General features: G+C 37.5%; 1 protein-coding gene across 1 annotated transcript in view; it reads right to left on the bottom strand.

Moving 5' to 3' along the window:
• Positions 1-1,406: 1,406 nt before the first annotated feature.
• USP45 (ubiquitin specific peptidase 45) overlaps positions 1,407-20,178 on the bottom strand; it is a 52,700-nt gene continuing 33,928 nt past the window's right edge. Inside the window, exons 10-18 of the mRNA XM_084203139.1 lie at positions 17,940-18,021; positions 16,877-16,968; positions 14,841-14,897; positions 13,324-13,467; positions 11,383-12,049; positions 9,611-9,708; positions 9,136-9,222; positions 8,534-8,687; positions 1,407-7,109 (exon numbers count right to left, since the gene is read on the bottom strand). Of these exons, the coding sequence (XP_084059265.1) occupies positions 6,976-7,109; positions 8,534-8,687; positions 9,136-9,222; positions 9,611-9,708; positions 11,383-12,049; positions 13,324-13,467; positions 14,841-14,897; positions 16,877-16,968; positions 17,940-18,021 (1,515 nt within the window). The 3' untranslated portion in view covers positions 1,407-6,975. The remainder of the gene's footprint in view (positions 7,110-8,533; positions 8,688-9,135; positions 9,223-9,610; positions 9,709-11,382; positions 12,050-13,323; positions 13,468-14,840; positions 14,898-16,876; positions 16,969-17,939; positions 18,022-20,178) is intronic.

Raw genomic sequence — 20,178 nt, forward strand, 5'->3', positions numbered from 1 at the left:
TGAAAGGCGTCACGGTGCTGACCCTCGCCTGGCATACTCGGGCGCCTGCCTCCGCCATCTTTGCTGAGGGCGGCCGGGCGGCGCTTCCCGTTCCCCTCGGCGCGGCCGGAGCGCCAACGCCCGCTGCCGCCATCTTTACTGCGGGCAGCCGCGGCCGCGCTCCGGGGCAGCCGCGGCGGGACTGGGAGGCGGGGACGCGCTCCAGCCGGGAGCGAGGAGAACCAAACGGGATTCACCTTCCCGCCTGCCGTACTGTGAGGAGGCCCACGGGAGGCTCATCAGCTCCGTGGCTCCACGGGTAACTTGGAGTCGGAGTGTGATCCGTGTTTCCAGTACGGGGTCGGCATGAAGAAGTTCATAAAACTGCATGGAGAAGTTTGTAAAGTTTGTTCGGGTAGCTAGGCCCGTAAGGGGTGTAAGTACCTAAGGCGACAGGCTCTGGGCAGTGGCCCTACGCTGAAATACATAATAACTTTGTGCTGCACAGCTACAGGGTGTGAGTCTTCCAAGTCAGGCCAGCGTGTGGCTATAAGGAGTGTTTGTGAACAGGACAATTCTCCAAGTAGTTTATTCTGAATATCCAAATTAACTTCTGTGAGTTCTACCTCGATTTTTTCCTTTTATTTTAAGGCATGAAGAAAAAAAAAATCACCTGTAGTAAACAGCTCTTCTTGTATCGACACCGGGGATGATTCTGCAGGCAGGGACTGAGTAATTCCATTCTTTTGTGTGGAGCAGAGGTTTCCATTAGCTGGCACATTACTTACCGCTGGGATCACTGCCTTCCCTTCCCTCAGCGTCATGGATGTAAATGCCTAAAACATCCACAGTCTCTCTGATCATTGCATAAAGTTATATTAATACCTACACACAGTAACAAAATTAATTCTTATAAATCTATAGAAAATTCAAGAAACTTTTGTTATGATTGTCAGTGCCACTTAGGCTACATATTAATGTTGGCTGAAGCAGTCTAGATTTTCCCCTTTTCGTGTCACATGGAATGGCAGGATTGAGAATGCTTTCCATGGACAGACATGTTGTGGAAGTTTTAAGTCTGTCGACTCACAGCTAAAACTCTGGAGTGATGCTTGTGGATGGACAAACTTCCAGCTGCCACTGAAACCAGGCATGTGAGGCAGTCCCACTGTTGGTCCTGGTTTTATGACAGAATTACAGAACTCAGTTCTTGTAAAGGGAACAAACTGTATCTGTGCCCTTTACAACAGAGCATAAGGCAGGGGAAACAAAAGGTGCACCTTAAGTGTTCAAGGATATGGATTCATCTCTGGGGAGCTCTTCCACAGGCAGTGGTGATGTGAGACAAGAGACAAGCAAAAATACATTAACTCAGATGTACAGCATACAGCTTATTTTTAAATAACACAACTTTCCAAATGGCTGGATGTTTTATTTACACATTTTTCTAACAATATATAATAGATGAAAAGACAAAATGAATAAATGACAAATGCAGCTATTCTCTCAGAAACTCGTTAAAGCACCTGGGTGGATTAGAAAACTGATCAGACCAGTGTTTGTTTTTTAAATAAAGTCTGTATGTAAGACCCTGTTTACTTAGTAATATTTGGAATTAGAAATCTACAAATGAAATGTACCATGTATCAGCACTGTAGTCAAATTCTAAAATACTCTTTGTTATTTAAATACCTGCAGAGTAGAGTCAGACTATTAGTTCAAATAGATGAAAAAAGGAAATGAATGAAAACTAGATGAAAATTTTAACATGCTTGATTTATTGCTCACAAATATTTTGAACTTAGCAACAAGATTTTTGATTATTGGATTGTCTTTTGTGTAAGTGCAAGTACATGTGAACATACCAGAGATTATCTCCATGTATAAATGCCAGTAGAATCAGAACTCAGCTTTGTGGAATGGCTAAACAGGGAATGGTGGCCATTGACAGGGTGGTTTCACTACAGAATACATTAAAACGATTCCCACATTACACAGCTCAAAAGCAAAAAAACCCTAAACTAGCAAAGCAATGAGGTAATTGCTAAGAAGTCATAAACTGTCTCAAAATAAATGCTTTTTTCTTTTAAAAACAGTTCTGCACCTTTCCATTTTGTGCTAGAAAAATACTGGAAGCTGCAATAGATGTAAGAAACATTCTTGACACTTAAAAGTTAGTATTTTCTTCTGCTATCAATGACGATGGAAGTATTTCTAACTACAGAAGTGGGATGTACACCAAGTAGTTTTGAAGTGGCTGCAATGCATTGCAGTGGTTTTATTATAACGTAAAAGTTAAGTTAGATTTCTTATGTAATGTTGTGCATAGAAAGTGTTTTGACTTGCACAAATAGACATCCATCTGAAAATATATTTTATAATCTCACAAAAAAATAGATTATGAATCATTTTGAATAATCACTTTTCCACCATTTCTGCAATTTGTTTATACACCAACAGGAGAGGTACAACAGCTAGAACAGCTGGCAAAAAGACAGCCTAAGACATGGTAAACAGACACAGAAACAACAATAATCTTTTCCAAAATAGACTGAAATGGTTCTACCAAAGAATAGTAGCATTTTTTTCACATAGATATACAAATCTTTGTACAAATGCATAAATGGGTACAGCAAAATAGAGTCCAGATATTGAAAACTAAGGAGTATCAAATCTTTGTTTAATCAGGGTTATTGTAACAACTCTCATCTAAACATTATTTTTCTTTCTTACTTAGTGTAGACTTAGGTTATGATGTTGTTAGCTGGAATACAGATAGCTAAAGCTGAGATGTGCTTTTTAATGAAAATTGAATTTGTTAATTATTGTTAACAGAAGATTTGTATTTAAATGCTTTCTTTGTTCCTATCTAATTTGTTTCCTTTTTAATACATGTTAGATTTTCTACTAAAGAAATTACTCCTTTCTTAGTTTGTTACTAATATGTTCAAATCAGATTTTTATAATGGGTTGAGAATGTAGATGCATTAATTTCATGTCCCTGTATGATTCAGTTTGTGTTAGTATAAAAAAGAAGCGCACAGAGAAGCAAATGGTGAAGTTAAGACATTTCAGCCTTTTAATGAATTTATAAACCACTCTCACCTGCTACCACTTGAAATCCATAGGCAAGAGCACTTCATTGATGCACACAGAGGGTGCAGATGGGAAAGAGGAGGAAGGTTTGGCAGACTGCATGGATTTCATTTTCTAAACAAAGGCGATTACAGTGTGTACATTTTGGGCGGCAAAGTTCAGGGTTTGTTTTTCCTTCACCTCTATTTGTAGCCATCTCTTAGGAGAACAGACTAATGCAAACATGATGTCTGTACACATATTGTAGACAGGTTAGTATACTAAATCTCCCCATCCTTTTTTGCCACTTTTGGTGTAAATGATATATAAATCCAAAGATAACAAAGCTCTTTCTTATAATCTGTACTAACTCCTTAGCTGATGCAGCAGTCTTTGTTGATGCCTCTGTTCTGGGGAACCAGGTACTTCCCACAGGCAAGGTTTACTTACTGATGAGTGAGGAACTATTTAATTTGAATCCTTTGTAATTGTTTTACAGGCAGTCTTGTAACTGGTCAGCAGAGAACTGCTCAGGAGCCACAGCTTTTTTCAGGGGTCAGCACTGCAGCCTGTAGGCAGAGCCAGTGTGGTGGTGGGGACAGACCAGACTACAGCTACAGTAGCTCTTCCTGCTCTTTGCAAGCTCACAGAATAAGGGATGAGATTGGGAACCACGATATCATGCTTAAGGATCAATGAAAGCAAAGACATTGACACAGAGGTTTATGGAGACCCCAAAAACATAAAGAACAGAGGAAGCTGATGAAGAAAGCAGTGATGCCCCTTGTGAGAAGAGAAGGGTGGGATGAACAGAAAGCCCTTTTGAAGCTCTGCCACATGAAGACCCAGGCTACTGCACTTTCTCAGGGTGGGGGACCACAAAACTATGGTGAAGCTCTGTAAAGAGTACATGCTGTCAGCCTGAAGAGATTTTTGGTTGGTAACATAAGACATTTTAAGGAGAGTCTTAAACTTTCAAGCCCTTCACTTAAATTCTGAAAACATACAGCTTTTCAATAGCATTCACACATCTGGTAGTTGCAGGAAACTGCCTGTTCTTGACTCTAGAATCATATTTAACATTCTAGCACCTATAGGATGTATATCTCTTGTAGAGAGCTGTATTGATGTATATCTCTTGTTTTCCCAGAATGCTTTGAGCTTCTTTTCAAATTCCTGATAAAGAATTGTAAGAAGTCTTCAGTATACACATTTATATAGTTTCTTTAGCACCAAACTTTACACAAAATAACTTAGGTCTGTGCATCTTGCATCTAAAATTGTGTGTGACATCTTGCACTGGTCATCAGTTTTTTCATTTTGAAAGCATAACTTCACCTATTGCCTTCATTTTTGGAGAATGCTTCCTTCTATCATATTTTCATACCTGTTCCTGACTCAAGGCTTACAGAGTTCCTGCCAACATAGCTTTTTATTTCAGCTCAGAACTCCTCATCCAGGAGTAAGTGGTGGCTATCCTGAATAAAGGCATTGGCTCTTTTTCATGGCACTTTCTCTCTATGTTCTATAAAATACCTATAAATAAAAGTAGATGTTCCCTGGCTGTTAATGAGAAAATAATCCTGCCAACATCTTTCATGACATTCTAGGCAGTTATGTCCACTTGGGAAAATTTCAGCAAACAGCTTGTAAACTCCAGTTAAAAAGGAACAAAGACTACCTTAGGATTTTCCTGAAAATAGCATTAAAAGTAGGAAGTAACAGGTTAAGAACCTCATTCTGTTTCTCTCCTAGTTGTGCAGTCTAGGGAAGTAGTTCTAGGCTAAAAACTAGAGTAATACCTAAATTCAGTAGTTTTCCAGAAGTCAGCAAAGAGAGCAAGGTCAGGTGTCAGCTACTCCCTCTGTGTGCTTTAGGGTGGAGGATTCACTCCACGTGTCCTCCTAGCAAGATTGTGTCACAGAAGTGATACTTAGTTGCCATTTGCTATGACTGTTGCCTGGAACTGATTCTGAGTTTTGATCAGGTACACATACAAAGAGGATAAAGGTGTGTGTAGGCGGATGAACGGTATGGGAAGATAAGGAGCTAGAAGAGAATTTTAACCAATTCTCATCCAAACATTATCTTTCTTTCTTACTTAGTGTAGACTTAGGTTAAGATGTTGTTAGCTGGAATATAGACAGCTAAAGCTGGCTCTGATTTTTACTACTTTTGGATAGACTGAGACAATTTTAATTTGTATGAGGAAAAAAACATGGTTTTGCCCAAAACACATAGCCTAATTTTGATCTAAACCGAGGAGTTTTCCTTTTGAAAATAAAATTCTGTGCAACCAGAGGTTCACTCCATTATGACTATCAGTTTTATGGCCTAACAATCCCTAGTGCCTATACAAGAATGTGCAAGTTATGTGGCTCTAAGATACACCTCAGCAGTTTGAGCAAATGCAATTCTAGTACATTGTGCCATTTTCTTATGCAAAAGAGGGAATGCAAGTGGGATGAAGCTCTGAAACATAAGTAGAGAATAGGAGAGTCAGGCAGGTAGGTATGACAACGTGGTACAGACAGTAATAGGGACAGCATGTCTTTTCATTTAAAAAACATTACCATAAATGAAAACACTAAGCATATATTAACATTTTTTTCCTCTACCAAAGAGCAAGTCATACAGGATGGAACTGTTACAGAAGTAATTTGTATTTAAGTAACTGCTTATTAAATAATTTAATTACCACATAACTTCAAGTAGTCATCAGGTCTTGACCTTAGAATGTATCTGTTACACTCTGGGATGGAAATGAGAAATTACCAAAGGAAGTAACACCTCAAAACAGGGCAGTCACACACTCCACAGAAACCAGTTCTGCCACTAGGACTCCTGCTGTCCCCCACTGCTGACAAAAGGAAGTCCAGACATGTATCAGAGGGCAAAAGTCATCATTTACTGTCCAATTCACACGCACAGTGCAAAAATAATTTATAGTTTATTACTCCTGTGAGAAAAGTATTCAGGAACAGATAAACAAGTTCGTGTTTGGAACCAAAAGTAACAGAATTTACTGAATTACGCTTAAACTCTGTACATACACAAGCTTATATGCTGTACATTGTCATAATTGTGAAGTTGAAAAAATTACTAAATACAGAAATTATTTGCAATTCTCTTTCCTAGAAGGTAAAATGACAATATCTATTGATGGATTTATGGTGTGTGTATATATCTCAGAGGATATACTTATGCACACCAAGTACATATTTATATTGAAACAGGAGTACATTGCTATACCAGTGCCAGTTGGAGACAACTGAAAGGGTACTGGGTATCTGAGGATTCACTGTCACTATTCAGAAGCCATGTTTTCCCAATCTATTCCCAGCTCCTATCAGGAAAGTGCACTGAAGCACTACCCAGAGCCAGCTGTTGTCACTCCATTCTGGAAGGACTCTGCTTTCCAATTACTACACATGGAAGCGACACTATTTGACAGGCTCTTGTTTGCAGAAATCTTAACAGCTGACATCAAACCCAGTGATAGGAAGGGTCTGGACTGGATCAGAAGAAGTTGAACACTTTGTATTGTTACTGTACACCAGCAAATCCAGGCACTTAGCGCTATCAGTATTTCTATTCTCAACTGCTCTAGAACTATGGGCAAAAGCTTATCTTTATTATAATCAAAAACAAACTTTCCCTAGACCTCAGTAGGATAGGACATCATCTTACATTCTAATGGTACTGCATTTTAATGAACCCAGGAATTTTACATGTTTGGCAAAGTGCATACTTTAAGAGAATCATTCGGATATTTATAGTAGTATAACTGAACTTCAGAGTCAAAATATGATAAATCCTCTACAAGATAAAGGCACAATATTTACAGGTACTCTTACCACTGCAGCTTTAAATAAGATAAACTAAATAACACTATCTTCTTTGAAATGAAACTGTTAAGAATTATAGTAATAATCTTTCATAAAAAAGTAGATATGCTTGTGCATTTAGTACTCTTGATTCTGGAACCATCTGAACATGGGCATCACTAACATACACCCACTGTCCTCCTGATGCTCCCATGGCTTCTTTCAAACCTGAAATGCAGAAGCAAAAAAAAAATTTTTCTTGTCTTTCACAACATCATCAAGCAAATACAGTGGCTACTTCAAAAAGCAAGAGAAGCTTCTAATGTACAAGAGAGTAAGTCATTACTTAGATACAGTCTGCTATTCAGTTTGAAACTTACATGTCAAAGAGCACTGTAAGAGAAATTGGTGGAGGACAATGCCTAGGAATGAATGCTGCCATGGCGTTTTTCAGATTTTTTTGGAAAGCCTAAGACATTTCCAGTACAGCTTGCTGAGTTTCAACAGGAAGTTATATTAGAACACAAGCAGTTCTGACATAGAAAAAGTCTTATTTTAAAAGCTGTGCCGTGTGAAATTAAGAACATGAAAAGATCTAATCTGTTCTAATAATCATTGCAAGATAAGCGTAAGACTGAAGGAAACTTTGATTTCATTAATAATGTAAAAGTCTTTCTGGGAAATGAGCTTCAAATGCAAAGTGATACTACACAGGATAGAAAGGATAATGCTTGGTTCTCACTTTCCCCCAAGAAGGAAAACAGTAAATATATTTACATACTTTGACAACTTAACGTATTATTGCTGCTGCAAATTTTTCACTAACATATTCTGTCCTGGAAACTTATTTCACTCTTCTCCTAGGGTAGCTTTATGATGCTTGTATCCCCCAATCATCTATTCTGCATATCCATCAAGTATTAATAAGAAAGAACTAGTGTGCTGTTCTCAAAATGCCAACAGAAACCCTACACCAAACCTCGTATCTTCCATGTAAAAGATTCTTGCTGTTCACATTAAACCAGAGTATTCCAGATTTTTAAGTATTAAAAAATTCCCATCCTAAAATACCTAAAATACATAAAATGCTCAAATATTCAGATAATTTAATTTAATTTAATTTAATTTAATTTAATTTAATTTAATTTAGTGGATTTGACTGGTGTACTAAACCATTTTCAGATACCAAATATGGCAAATAATTAAATTTTACCAGGCACAACTATTCATCAGGATGTATTATTTTGAGTAGGAAAGACAGGAAAGTTTTCCCTAAATTATTTTTTAATAGCTGAATCAAAATTCCATTATTCACTCAGTTCTATATGGCATTAATAGCAGAAGTAGGATATGCATTGTGTGCAACAACAACAAAAAAGAATAATTAATAGAATTATAGGTTGGTTTGGGTTGAAAAAATCTTCAAAGACCATCTAGTCCTAACACCTGTGCCATGAGCAGGGACACCTCCACTAGCCCAGGCTGCTCAGAGCTCCATCCAGCCTGGCCTAGAGCACATCCTGGGATGGGGTTTCTACAACTTGTCTAAAAACCACCTAATTATTCTCAGCTAAAAAATTATTTGTTATAAATCCCTGTAGACAGTTACTTTTGGTTTACAGTAAAGGAAAAGAAGCTCTGTTTGTACATACCCAGAACAGTTTTAGTGGTAGAAATATGCTCCAGCAATTTCTTGGAGGACGTCCTGACTTTCACATACGCCGCATAATGACCCCCTCTCATTGAGCCACTGTGCTCCACTATTCCATAAAGACTATACAGCACTCTTGCACCATCCATAACGTTCTGCATTCCCAGAAACACAGAAAACAAAGGTGAATTATTTAACAATAAATTTTACTGGCATGTTAAGTAGCTATCAGTAGTATGATTCCAAAAGAGGCAAACAGCCATCCACCGCATTTCCAACAGCAAATTGCCTCTATTAAAAGTACTCAGTAGTCTTACTAATTTAGTTACCATAGAGGCAGTAATTACTTGTCCTTAATGCTGTTATGTGCACCAACACCACCAGGGCACAACAGCTTAACTAATATTAGCTAACATCTATGATATTCTTGATATGAATGGGATTGCACACAGTTACAGTTCTGATCTCAGGACACTATCTGAAAAATTCACTCTACAATTTAATTAAAAATCATCAGTATCATCATCATCATCAATCCAATTTAACTTGTGGTCAGGACACCAACTGCTGAAGTACAATAAAAAGAAAGATTTTATATGGTACCTTGCAAGATGCAGCACAAAATGGTGCTAAGTCTAGAATCAATGGGAAATCCACATGCCTGTTTACTTTCCGTAGACTCAAACCAGCCTTCAAAAGAAAAACAAACAAAGAAACAAACAAACTGTAAAAAATATTTTTAGGAGGTAGCTTTTTAAAGCTAAAGTGTATCATTGTACTATTAAAATTAACTAAATTCAAGAGTAAGATTTTAACTGATTTAAACCTTCTTTGTTATGTTTCCAATACTGTGCTACATGTAACAAGATGGACACAGAGGGGTTTCCCTGGATACATCAGATGGCTAAAGGTACTCTGAAGGTGTTAGAATAATCACAACATACATCAGCATGTTTCAAACAGTACTTCTACCAGGTCTCCATCTAAAAAGGCAGTATTGGGATCCACAATGACACCTGAAGAACTGCTTATCCACCAGAGGGGCAGAGGAATATACAAGAGGGGTTTGGCCTCTTACCTGGTGGAATCTTTTCAGGTGGAGAATAAGAATAGCAGGAACTGAAGAAATCAGCAGCTGTTTCCGAGCATTTGTGTAGACACCTTCCATTTTCTTTTCTGTATTTATGAATATCAAAATAATATGTAAAGTGAAGGCAGTCATACGGAATTTTTAAAGTACTTTCTAAACATCTGACAGAATAGATCTACACTGTGATGGTTTTCTACTTGTTAAATAAAACACAAAGGAAATCTTGTGGAGTAACAAAAATATTTTCTCATTTTTCTAGTTATTAATAAACATAATCTATAAAATCTGAGCATTATTTTAGCCAGTCTTGTGCAAATCAGATCAGAAGCTGGAAGCCTGTCCACTATCTAGGTCAGCCTGCACATTGAGATACCTACATTTCTGTTACTATAGCACCCAACTTTCCCGTTAAAACCTAAAATAAATGGATGATCCCTGGATAAAAACTGGAAGGCACAAGTCTCTTTATCTGTGTTAATGTCCTAATCACTAAGAGTTTAGTTTTCCATTCTTCAGTTCTTTCTGCATGACTACATACTTCATACTTCTTTAAGAGAAAGGTCTGAGGAGGGCTGCCAACTTCAGGGAGCTTCCTCACCTGCTGGCTTCAGCATTCAGGGATATGTGGCCTCCAAGCCCCCTGTGGTGCAGCAGGCACAGAACACAGGGCGCTTACCGAAAGTAGCACAGTGAAAGCTCCACAGAAAAGCTCCACAGTAAAAGAGAACATGCCACTAGAATTTGGTTTTGCTGAAAAAATTAATTTACTGGTTTTACATATGTTCAAAAGAAAATAGTTCATTTGAGGTATAATGGAGCACTTAATGTTTGATTGGGTGACCTCTTACATCTTTTGTTTTAGAAGGAAAAAACAAGTAATGAATAATTGTGAATTGATTTTGCTTTTCCATGGTGCCCATGGAACCAAAGTGTTATTTATATGGCACTTATAGTCCAATGATGATTAAAGGTATGACTATAAAATACAAATGATTTTTCTGAATTTACTCATGCTTAAATTTTATCTCTCCAGGTATCTATAAATGTACAGCAAACAGGCAATTTTGTATTATTATACAAACTCCCTTTATTGTATTTATAAACGATCTGAAGAGCTTAGTTTTTTTATTCTTCTGAATTTCTATATATTAAAAAAACCCCAAACCTCCAGTCCTTCTAAAATGTTAATTTTTTCATTAAATTTGTTTTTCTTACTCAATGAACTCTTAATGATCTGCTTGGGATATACACGCATCAAGAAAAAACATTGTCACAAGAGGGTACTTCTCTCTCATCTCCATTCTTATAAATTTTTGGAATTTTTTTTTCTCTCTTCATTACAACTCTCTTTTTTTGCCTTTTCCATACATAATTACATTACTTCCCTGAGTAAGCTACTGGGGCCAAATATTACAGCATATATTTCAAAGCTTTGAGGATTGTAAGGAACAGAAACAGCAGCAAAGATTAGTATCGAGCAATGCACATACTCGGTTTACAGTCATCTTTAAATTCTTTATCTTGGATAGAATAGGGATGCAAAATGAATTCTGTGTTACATGTACCATTATGTTCTAATAAAAAAAATTAGTCCTGTTGCCACTGCCTGATGAAGTTTTAAATTGTTACAAGTAAGTTTTGTTTGGGGAGACATTTTCTATTTACAGCAGGGAGGCCCATGCTAGAGTAATGGAAGAGCAGCCAGCACCCAGGCTTTGGGAGATAATGCTGGAAATTGTCCAGAGGTACAGGCGCTTTACCTGTGGAGTTGGTTTTCTTTTGATACTTCTGTTTCCTTTCTGTGCAGCTCTCACATAAAAGCTTGTTGTTCCCCATTAAGAGCTCTACAGAGGTGAACTGGTAAAGGCAGGACTGAACAGAACATTCCTTTGAGCTCGTTATGTAGCTTTGGGAAAGCGTCTGGAAAGCATTTTGAGGGTTTTGGGATAGTGAGGATTTGCCTACTGAGAACATGGAATTATTTGATAAACCCAATGCTGGATCTCCACAACTTGATTTTTTATCTTCGTTTACAGGATCGCAGAAGCTAAGCTTGGATATGGAACTGGAAATCATCTCTTCGCTGCTGTCGCTCGGCTTGTGCGGCGTTTTAGGGTTTAAGTGGCTGACGTGCACACCAGGCACGCTGCTGGGTGGGCTCAAAGCTGTTTGCTTAGAAGCGCTTTCGCTTTCTGAGGCTTCGCTGTCCGCATCAAAGCTGCTTTCGGAGCGGCTGGCTTCCTTCTCACTGCCCTCCGTCTGGCTTCCATTGACGGCCGCCTCCGCACAGGGGTCTTTGGAGTACTGGATGCCAGAGCTACCTTCCAGCTCAAGCTTTTTGGCTTTTTCCTGCATGATAACAGGACTTCTTTCTTCTTCCTTTGAGGAAGCTTTTCTGGCAAGCCGTCTCTCATGGTTCAACTGATTCTGTAAATTATGACATTATTAATTCAGTAATAGAGGGGAGAAACAGGAAGCAGATTTGTAAGCGAACAAATCTTTCGAAACATGACAAATGCAAAGCAAATTATTGGGGGGTTATATTGTTCTATATTCTCCATCTCTCATGTTTAAAAAGATAGCTGATTTCCTTAAGATGTTTTTAAACTAACTTAGTATTGGAAACCTACATCCCTGTCAACTAAGTCAGCTTATACTTACTGTGAGATCAATACTTCCCACAACGAATTACTTTCACTTTGTGACAACTGTAGATGGCATATTTTAAGTGGTATTCTCTTAATCTAATTTAAGCTTCTAAAAGGTCCTTAAGTTTAAGCTACTCCCCTGATCTCCCATGAGAGGCCTTAGTTGATGAGCAGCTCCAGAAAAAAATTCAACTTGCCTTACAAGCATTTATCATAGAATTAACTAAGGCATCCCTAGGAGGATGTTTGCTGATTTCAATATTACCAGAAGTTGACTTTTTTTTAAAATCAAGATTGCAAGTAGAAGTCAAAGATTGCTTCCACAGAAAACTACTCCTATAGATTCAGAAAACCAAACCCACAAAGCTGCCACAATATTAGGTGACTTGCAAATGTTCATGACTCTTTACTTGCCTTCTTTTGTCTGGCTACTTTCCAAAAGAAACTAGCAACTTTCCTTCCCCTTTTTTTTCCTTTATTTGAATTGGATCAAAATTCCAGTGGTACCAATGGGAATCCTTCCATTCATCTCAACAGTATGAGTTTTAGGCCTTTTCTTCTATATCAGTTTCTGCACTACTTCTTTCCATCCTTTCCTTTGTTTCTACCTCATGTCCTTTTTCTACTTCTGTCTCATTCTCTTCTCCTATCATTCTTTTATATTTTGTATTTTATATGTTGTATTTTATACATTGTATTTTTTCTTTACATGTGTTTAATGTGTTAGGACTTGATTCAGAAGGGTTTTTATGGTGCTCAACAGAGCACAGACCCTTGCAACAGTCCCAAAAGCAACATGAATTGAAACTAGCCTGCAGATTTTTTTTTTCCTTATAAATGAAACCCTGTAACTGAAAGCTAAATGGTTACCAATGACTGTCATTTCTCACGCTCCTCATGATGACCTCAATATTTTAAAACAAGTCTATGTCAGCTATGTGTATATTAAAAAACCCCACTGACATGTATCAAAATTCCCTAGAAGTTCTCAGTCACCCTAGAAACTTGAGTTAACTCAGGATGACTGGTTAGTGTGAGCAGTTAAGTTCTTACCTTATCTTTTGTTAAAGTGTGTTTCTTGACAATTTTGGGTTGATTATTCAGAGTACTGATAGAAGAACAATTATACTGACCAAGATCTGCCTCCTGTACACTTTTACTTTTACCTGTTCTTCCCAAGGGCACAGGTTTTGCAACCTAAGAAATTAGACAGGAAATTAGGAAAGGCAACATGTCAATTTTGTATTCCTTTGCAACCTACAGAAAAGATGAATGTCAGTGGATTTTTTCCTTTATTTTAGAAAACAGCAACCTTCATAAAACCAATTAAATGGTTTACTGAATTGCGTTACAAGGCTACTTCCTAATTCTTTTTTTTACTCATAAACTCACTGTCAGTGTCTCTGAAGGTTCAACTGAAAGCCACAAGGAATAGGAATGATACAAAATTTCTGTATGTAACACTATACAAAATAATCTGTTCTACTATTGTATAAGCACATGCGTATCTGTATGAGATGTGACTTTATCAAAAGGGACACAGGTGCCCTAAGTCAGCCCCTGGTGCAGCCTGTGACAACAGAGCTGCCACACCCCCCCATCAGGTTACTGCCAGCAGCACATGTCACCTGTGAAGGCAAGGGCTGGCTATAAACTAATGCCCATCCTCAAGTACGTGCAGCCACTGCTAAACAGCCACAGCAATCACTCTCAAACAGAACCCACGAACACTTGGGAGCCAGGAAGCACAAGGGCCCAGATACTCAGAATGCTCTTAAAGCCTTAACTCCCACAGGCATCTGCACTCAGTGCACCAACAAAGATGAAGAACTGGTTATGAAGAAAAACTGGTGTTTGGAGAAAAATACCTTTTATACAGAAATAAATATTACATTAATTATTCTCCCTTAAATGTAGATGAGTATGTGCAGGATGGAGGAAGAAACACTCTCAACCAACACCCACTACTCTCAAATTAAAAGCCCAAATCCTGAAAAAATAGCTTATGCCTTCAAAGGAACTGTGTTCTTCTGCAGCTAGTGGAGGTAATCCATAAAATGCTGAGAACACCAGAATAAATAAATTCAAATATCCATTTTTAAAGTGTCTCATCCTGTAGGTAAACATCAGCCCAAGGGACTCAGGTTCTCTAGATACAAACCAGTAGGTTAGAATCTGACTCTCTGGACCTCCAAAAAAAAAGAAAAAAAAAAAAAAGAAAAAAAAGCTTATAATCATTCTATTTATATAAGATTTATATAAGTACATACTATTAAATTAAACTAATCTCAGTAATCTCAGACCTATATATTCTGTGGGTTGTTATAGGTATTTGATGCAAGTTTGGACTAATTTAAAGACAGATGCACTTATGACATTGCATGCCTATATATATATATATGTATATATAAAGAAAATCATACAATGAATAACAGTACATGTATTTATGGAAAAGGTTACATTTTCAGGCTTAAATCAAAACTATGTGTATACGGATAAATATCTTCATAAGGCTATTAAAAACAATCCACTGGAAGCACTAGTTACTTATTACATATTCTGTTTCTTACCCTTTCCTCTATTATAGGAAGTGAAAGATCAATGAAAGGTTCTTTTACTGTTGAAATCTTGAAGAAAAAGAGAAAATGCACTTAAACGCAAAGAACAGAATATGGGTTTAGTACACAGCTCCCTTTATTTAATCAGTTTATTATCACAAACTATACAACAAGCTAATTACTTACAAGATGTATGAAACTACAATGAAGAACTTCCTACTAACTTTTTAAAAAAATTATTAAGTTAGCTCTAATTTTCTTTCTAACATCACACAGAACTTCAGCATGTAGAGGCAAAGGACAAGGCCATCAATCTGGGCATGAACTGACTTGAAGCAGTGTGGTGCTCACTTTCTCTGAGCTCCAGATGGATTTTCAAGTGGGCCTCTGTGGTACCCTTTTGCAGAAAGCTACCTTTTAGAGTTTCCTGATTCTGGACACTTCTGCACAGGTGTTTGAGCTGTTATGCAGCAAGGACTGGTTAATGACAGTTAAGTGTCTAGTTCTAACTTCATGCTCTCAGTTAAGATTAAGTCAGTCTTATTGGTTACAGTCAAAAGCTTTGTTAGATTTATTGATACCATATACTAATTGGTAAAATAAATCCAATTACAGGGGAAAAGGGACGTGAAATAAACCAACCTCTTTTTTTGTACTGAGGTTTCATTTTGCCATGTATAAGCTGGAAACATCTTGCAAAGCATACCTAAAGACAATCTCTTTCAGCACTTTCCATCTGCCTTTATCACTAAGTTCCTTAGGCTCTCTCCCTTGCTGTGCTCGAATTCCTTCCAAAACTGACTTATCTTACCTCTGAAAAGACTGTGAAAAACAAAACCTTAAAAAAGGAAGTAAAAATCATGTTGTACATTTAAGTCACAGTCATGCCATCAGTTACTGTCACCATGTCCCTTCTCTTGTATTTGTGACCCCATCTTCCACCTGTAACATTTGGTATGGACTGCGAGATTATTTTTACCTGTTGTGCGAGGGACTCAGGAATGTTTAGGTTCCAGTAAAGCAATAAATGAGACCAAAAGCAGGCAGCTCTGGTGACTGCCTGCCTGGTGAGCCATGTTCAAACAGGGGGTCCTCTAAAGTGTCGCTTTGCATGAACAAACATGTATCAAAAATATCTTGCCAGTGCAGGCAAAGGAAAATGAACGCTAAACTTCCTCAAAGGGCTACAGCTAGCATATTCTCAAGTCCTGTGCAGGCAGAATATAAGAAGCCAGCAAAAATACATGAGACATGCAAAATACATACAACCTCTATTTTTTATATGGTCAAAGTTCTTCATTGGTACTAGCAGCACATCAAAGAGTAACCTGCACATCACACACAGGGAAGTTTACCTGGCACTGCAGGACTGTGCTTAACTTTTCAGATTGATTAATTTACTTAATCTCTATAATATGAAATAGAATGTTTTAAACCAAACACAAATGTAACATTTAATTTAAAAAGTCATGCAATTAAGATTTTTCTCTGTTAAACTTAAAAGAAAATTATAAGGATCATGGGAAGCATTTATGATGGAATGTCAGTAATATTAATTATGAAAGGAATATACTGTTCATTAGGGTTATTATGTTAATTATAAAAATACTTCAAAGAAAAAGAAGTAATTTTAGCATTTTCCCACTCATTCTAATTCAAAGTAAGTAATTTCCAATTTTCAGGTGTATCCCAGAACAGCAGGCAGGAGGATTTACATTTTAAAATAGGTGTTTCAAAAATATCAAATAACACTGGTATGTAACACATATGATTATAGAATTTGGAACCTCCAGCCCAAAGTCAGATGTAAAATCAAGCCCAGTACTTGAATCCTTTTTGAATTCAAAGGATCCCTCTTCTTAGGTCTGGGAGGATAATGCTTTAAAGAAGGAATAAATAATTTCAAATGAGAAACTTTCAATAAAGTCTTGTTTTTACAAACAAACAAACAAGTATAAAATTGGCAACACAATTTTATACTTTCAAGACAATGTAATCAAACCAGTATGTGATCTATTCCACATCAAACCAAATTCCAGAATACCTACATTTTCACATTCCTCACACATGACAGTGCTAGTCAATTCACCAACAAAGATCCTATCTATGAAGTTCATCTTCACACCCTCTCTTCCATATGCTGAAAAAACATTGCCTTTTTTAAATGTGACAAATAACACATCCAATGCCACACTATAAGTACAACAAAATTCTTTCCAAGATATATTATGAAAGCACAATTTTAAACATATTCAAAATGTTTTGAACACAATACAATAACTGATACATCATATACTGTGTTATCTCAACATTTAAAAATATTTTGGTCAGAAGGTTCCCTTTTATCCTTCCCTTCCCCATCTTCTGTAACAGAGTAATAATATTGTATCTCTTAAAAAAAAGCTTTTTATATCTCAGTTTTCTTTTGAATAAATAATATTGCCTTGATATAGACACTGGGGTAAGCAGAGAGATTCTCACCCTTTCAAAATGGTATTTGCAACTATAAAGCTCTAAAACATAACAAAATCCTTTTCTAATACACCTTTATGCCTCAACTTTTGCAGAATTGGGAAGGATGACTTACAAAAGATCTTAATCATTAGGACTTCAATTACAACAAAATCCCCCAAATTATAACTACTGAATAAAGACATATATGAAAAAAACCCACACAACCCTCTTCTTGTGAATAAAAAAGCCTTTAGAAACAGCTGCCTATCTTGACTTTGTAATTGTATCTGGAGTGCTCACGGTACCAGTCAACTGACAGAAATGAGTTTCATTTATGGAACGTGGCCTCTCTAAGTATAAAATAATTATGTCTACATAAAAAATATAGAGTAGGCTATTTTAGAAAACAAAATTAAATTCTACTTATTATTAAGAGATGGATTAACACTGGGGAGCCTTTCTCCTGGATACATAGATGCAAGTCAGCACACACGAAGCTCTCTACACTTTAGGTATGCACTAGGCGGCACTAGAGTAACACAGTAAAGTCTGGCCACTACAGCACTTCAGATCTCCTGTTCCCAACAGGCAGCTCAGAAGAAAATGGTATTTAAAGACTAGTGCAGGTTTAGAAGTTTTCAATAAAGAGTTGCATACCTTTGACTTTTCTTCTAGTTTCTTCATCTGCTGTCTTAGTAGTTGGGTTATTGAATGCTTTTAAGATACCAGTTTGTATACGCTAGAAGTAAAAATAAAACCAAGTATTTTTAGTGCAAACATCCTAAAAACTAGTCATATATGATTAGATTTTATCTTGTCTTATTTCCATAAAATAAATGTAATTTAATATTGGAAAACTACTGTTGTTATTCACTAACAATGTCAAAACTAGATGAGCTTAACTACAATAATCACCCAAAAATTTCGTTCCCTTAAAAGAGAACCATCATAGGTTCACAGGTTACCAAGAAGCTATGAGATTTTCAGTGAACTAATGCTTTCCATTTCTCCCACTGCAAATGGACTTACACTGATTGACTAGGATACAAAATACTTGGAAGGCAGCTAAGAGCCTTTCAATAGCCAAACTTCAGTGACTGTGTTTGGGCAGTATTTTTATCACTTCTGTTTATTTTCTAACACTGCCAATTCCAGAGGTATGTTAGAAAACATCAGAAGAGAAAGAAAACTTCTTATGAATTCATATAAATGTTACCAACATTTGCTAAAAAAAAAAAAACCACCTCCTAAAAACTACAGTTTTGAAAGAAGGATCAGAAAGAAGAAAATTCATTAATGAGCTGTAGCTGCTCCTCCAGACAGGGGGTGCTTCTCAACTAGCTGGAAGTGAAGAGGCATTGTATTCCTGGCAGCAGAACTGCATGGGCTAGTAGAAAAGCCCAACCTCTGACATGCTGCAGAGACAGAAGCAGGAGGATGAATCAGGCCCCCTGACTCTAGCTACCATGCATGACCTGTGCTTTCCTTTTTCCTGGCAAATGTCCTGCCTCTCTGATCCACAGACTCTACTAACATGTATGAGTCTCCCTTGATGGTGTGCAAATGACATTTATAATACTCAAGTCCAACTTAGAGCAAAGCACCATTCTAAGAGACAAATACCAAACCTTCTGCAGGCAACTCAAACCCTCTGTCCTAACAGGAAAAGATTAATAGATGGCTCTAGTTTCCAGGCAGCAAAGCACACTTCCAAGCCACAGATCACCGTAGTGTGAGGATGACAGACAGTGTCAGAGGTTTGGTTTCCAGTTCAGGCACCCATCAGACCAAGTCATACTCCGACCTTATGAGTATGTGACCTGGCTTGTGAATTAACTCCCGCTGCCCCGAGCTCAGCTTTGTTCATCTTAAAGCCAACAATATACTAAAAGGATTAATCAATAGGTAATTCATGAAGTTGAGCACCATAAATGGGTTTAGGGCCATAAGCAACCCTTTTGTTGGGATTAGCGCGTTGAACCATTTATTTAGGTCAAAGAAAGACATAGTCTTTGAATGGGCAGGGTGCTGTGGACAATGGCAGCAGACATTAATCAATTAGCAGCAGGGTTCAGCCACTTCAGGCCCCGGTGTGAAACCATCTCCAGCCCACATTGCTGGAGACGGCAGACGCTATGTCATCTTTATTGTTATATGGCCAAGCTTTTAGCTGAAAAGTCCACTTGTGTACACTTCCTAACTTTTTCCCTCAGGAATATCAAAAAGTTTGGCACTGGTGTCAGATACAAACACAAAACCACACAGAAGTGGCAAAAGTATTTTGCCTCAGGATTTTTGGTTAGCTCCTATAACTACTGTTATGTTATGTATTATATGTATTTCTCAGCAAAGCTAAAGGTTTAAAAACAACTAATCCCGATAGGGATAGGGAAGCAGGGATGGCCAGGCTGCTGCCTTTGCCCAGCTGGTTGTCTGCCATATACAGACCTGAAACATGGGATAATTAAAAAAAAAAACAGAGAGAGGGAGGGGGAGAGAGCTTTTACTAGTACTGTCGGTGGCAGAGCACCCCGAGGTGATAAAGATGTGTTTGCAGTCATGCACCATTAGGGCAGCAGTGGGATGTAATTGCAGGGCAGGGTGGCACCCACATCTCTCTGCCTGTTGATGGAGTGGCAGAAATACTACTCAAAAATCACTGTAAATTCTTACCATCACTCTTTTGAGGTAGTTACTGTAGCTGTCACTGCTCTCTAATAATAAATTATTCAAAAGGCAAATGCTAATGCAGGTTATTGCAATGATGGCACATCCACTGGTGAAGCTGACAGGAGACTGACTTGAGGGGAAAGCACAAGCACCTCCTGGAGAAGCAGCTTAGTTGTTGTAATAATCCTGCTTTCTGTGATTCCTCCTTAGTCAAGAAAACATAGTT

The sequence above is a fragment of the Fringilla coelebs genome (genome assembly GCF_963513975.1).
Source record: "Fringilla coelebs genome assembly, chromosome: 3".
In the NCBI taxonomy this organism is placed as follows: Eukaryota; Metazoa; Chordata; class Aves; order Passeriformes; family Fringillidae; genus Fringilla; species Fringilla coelebs.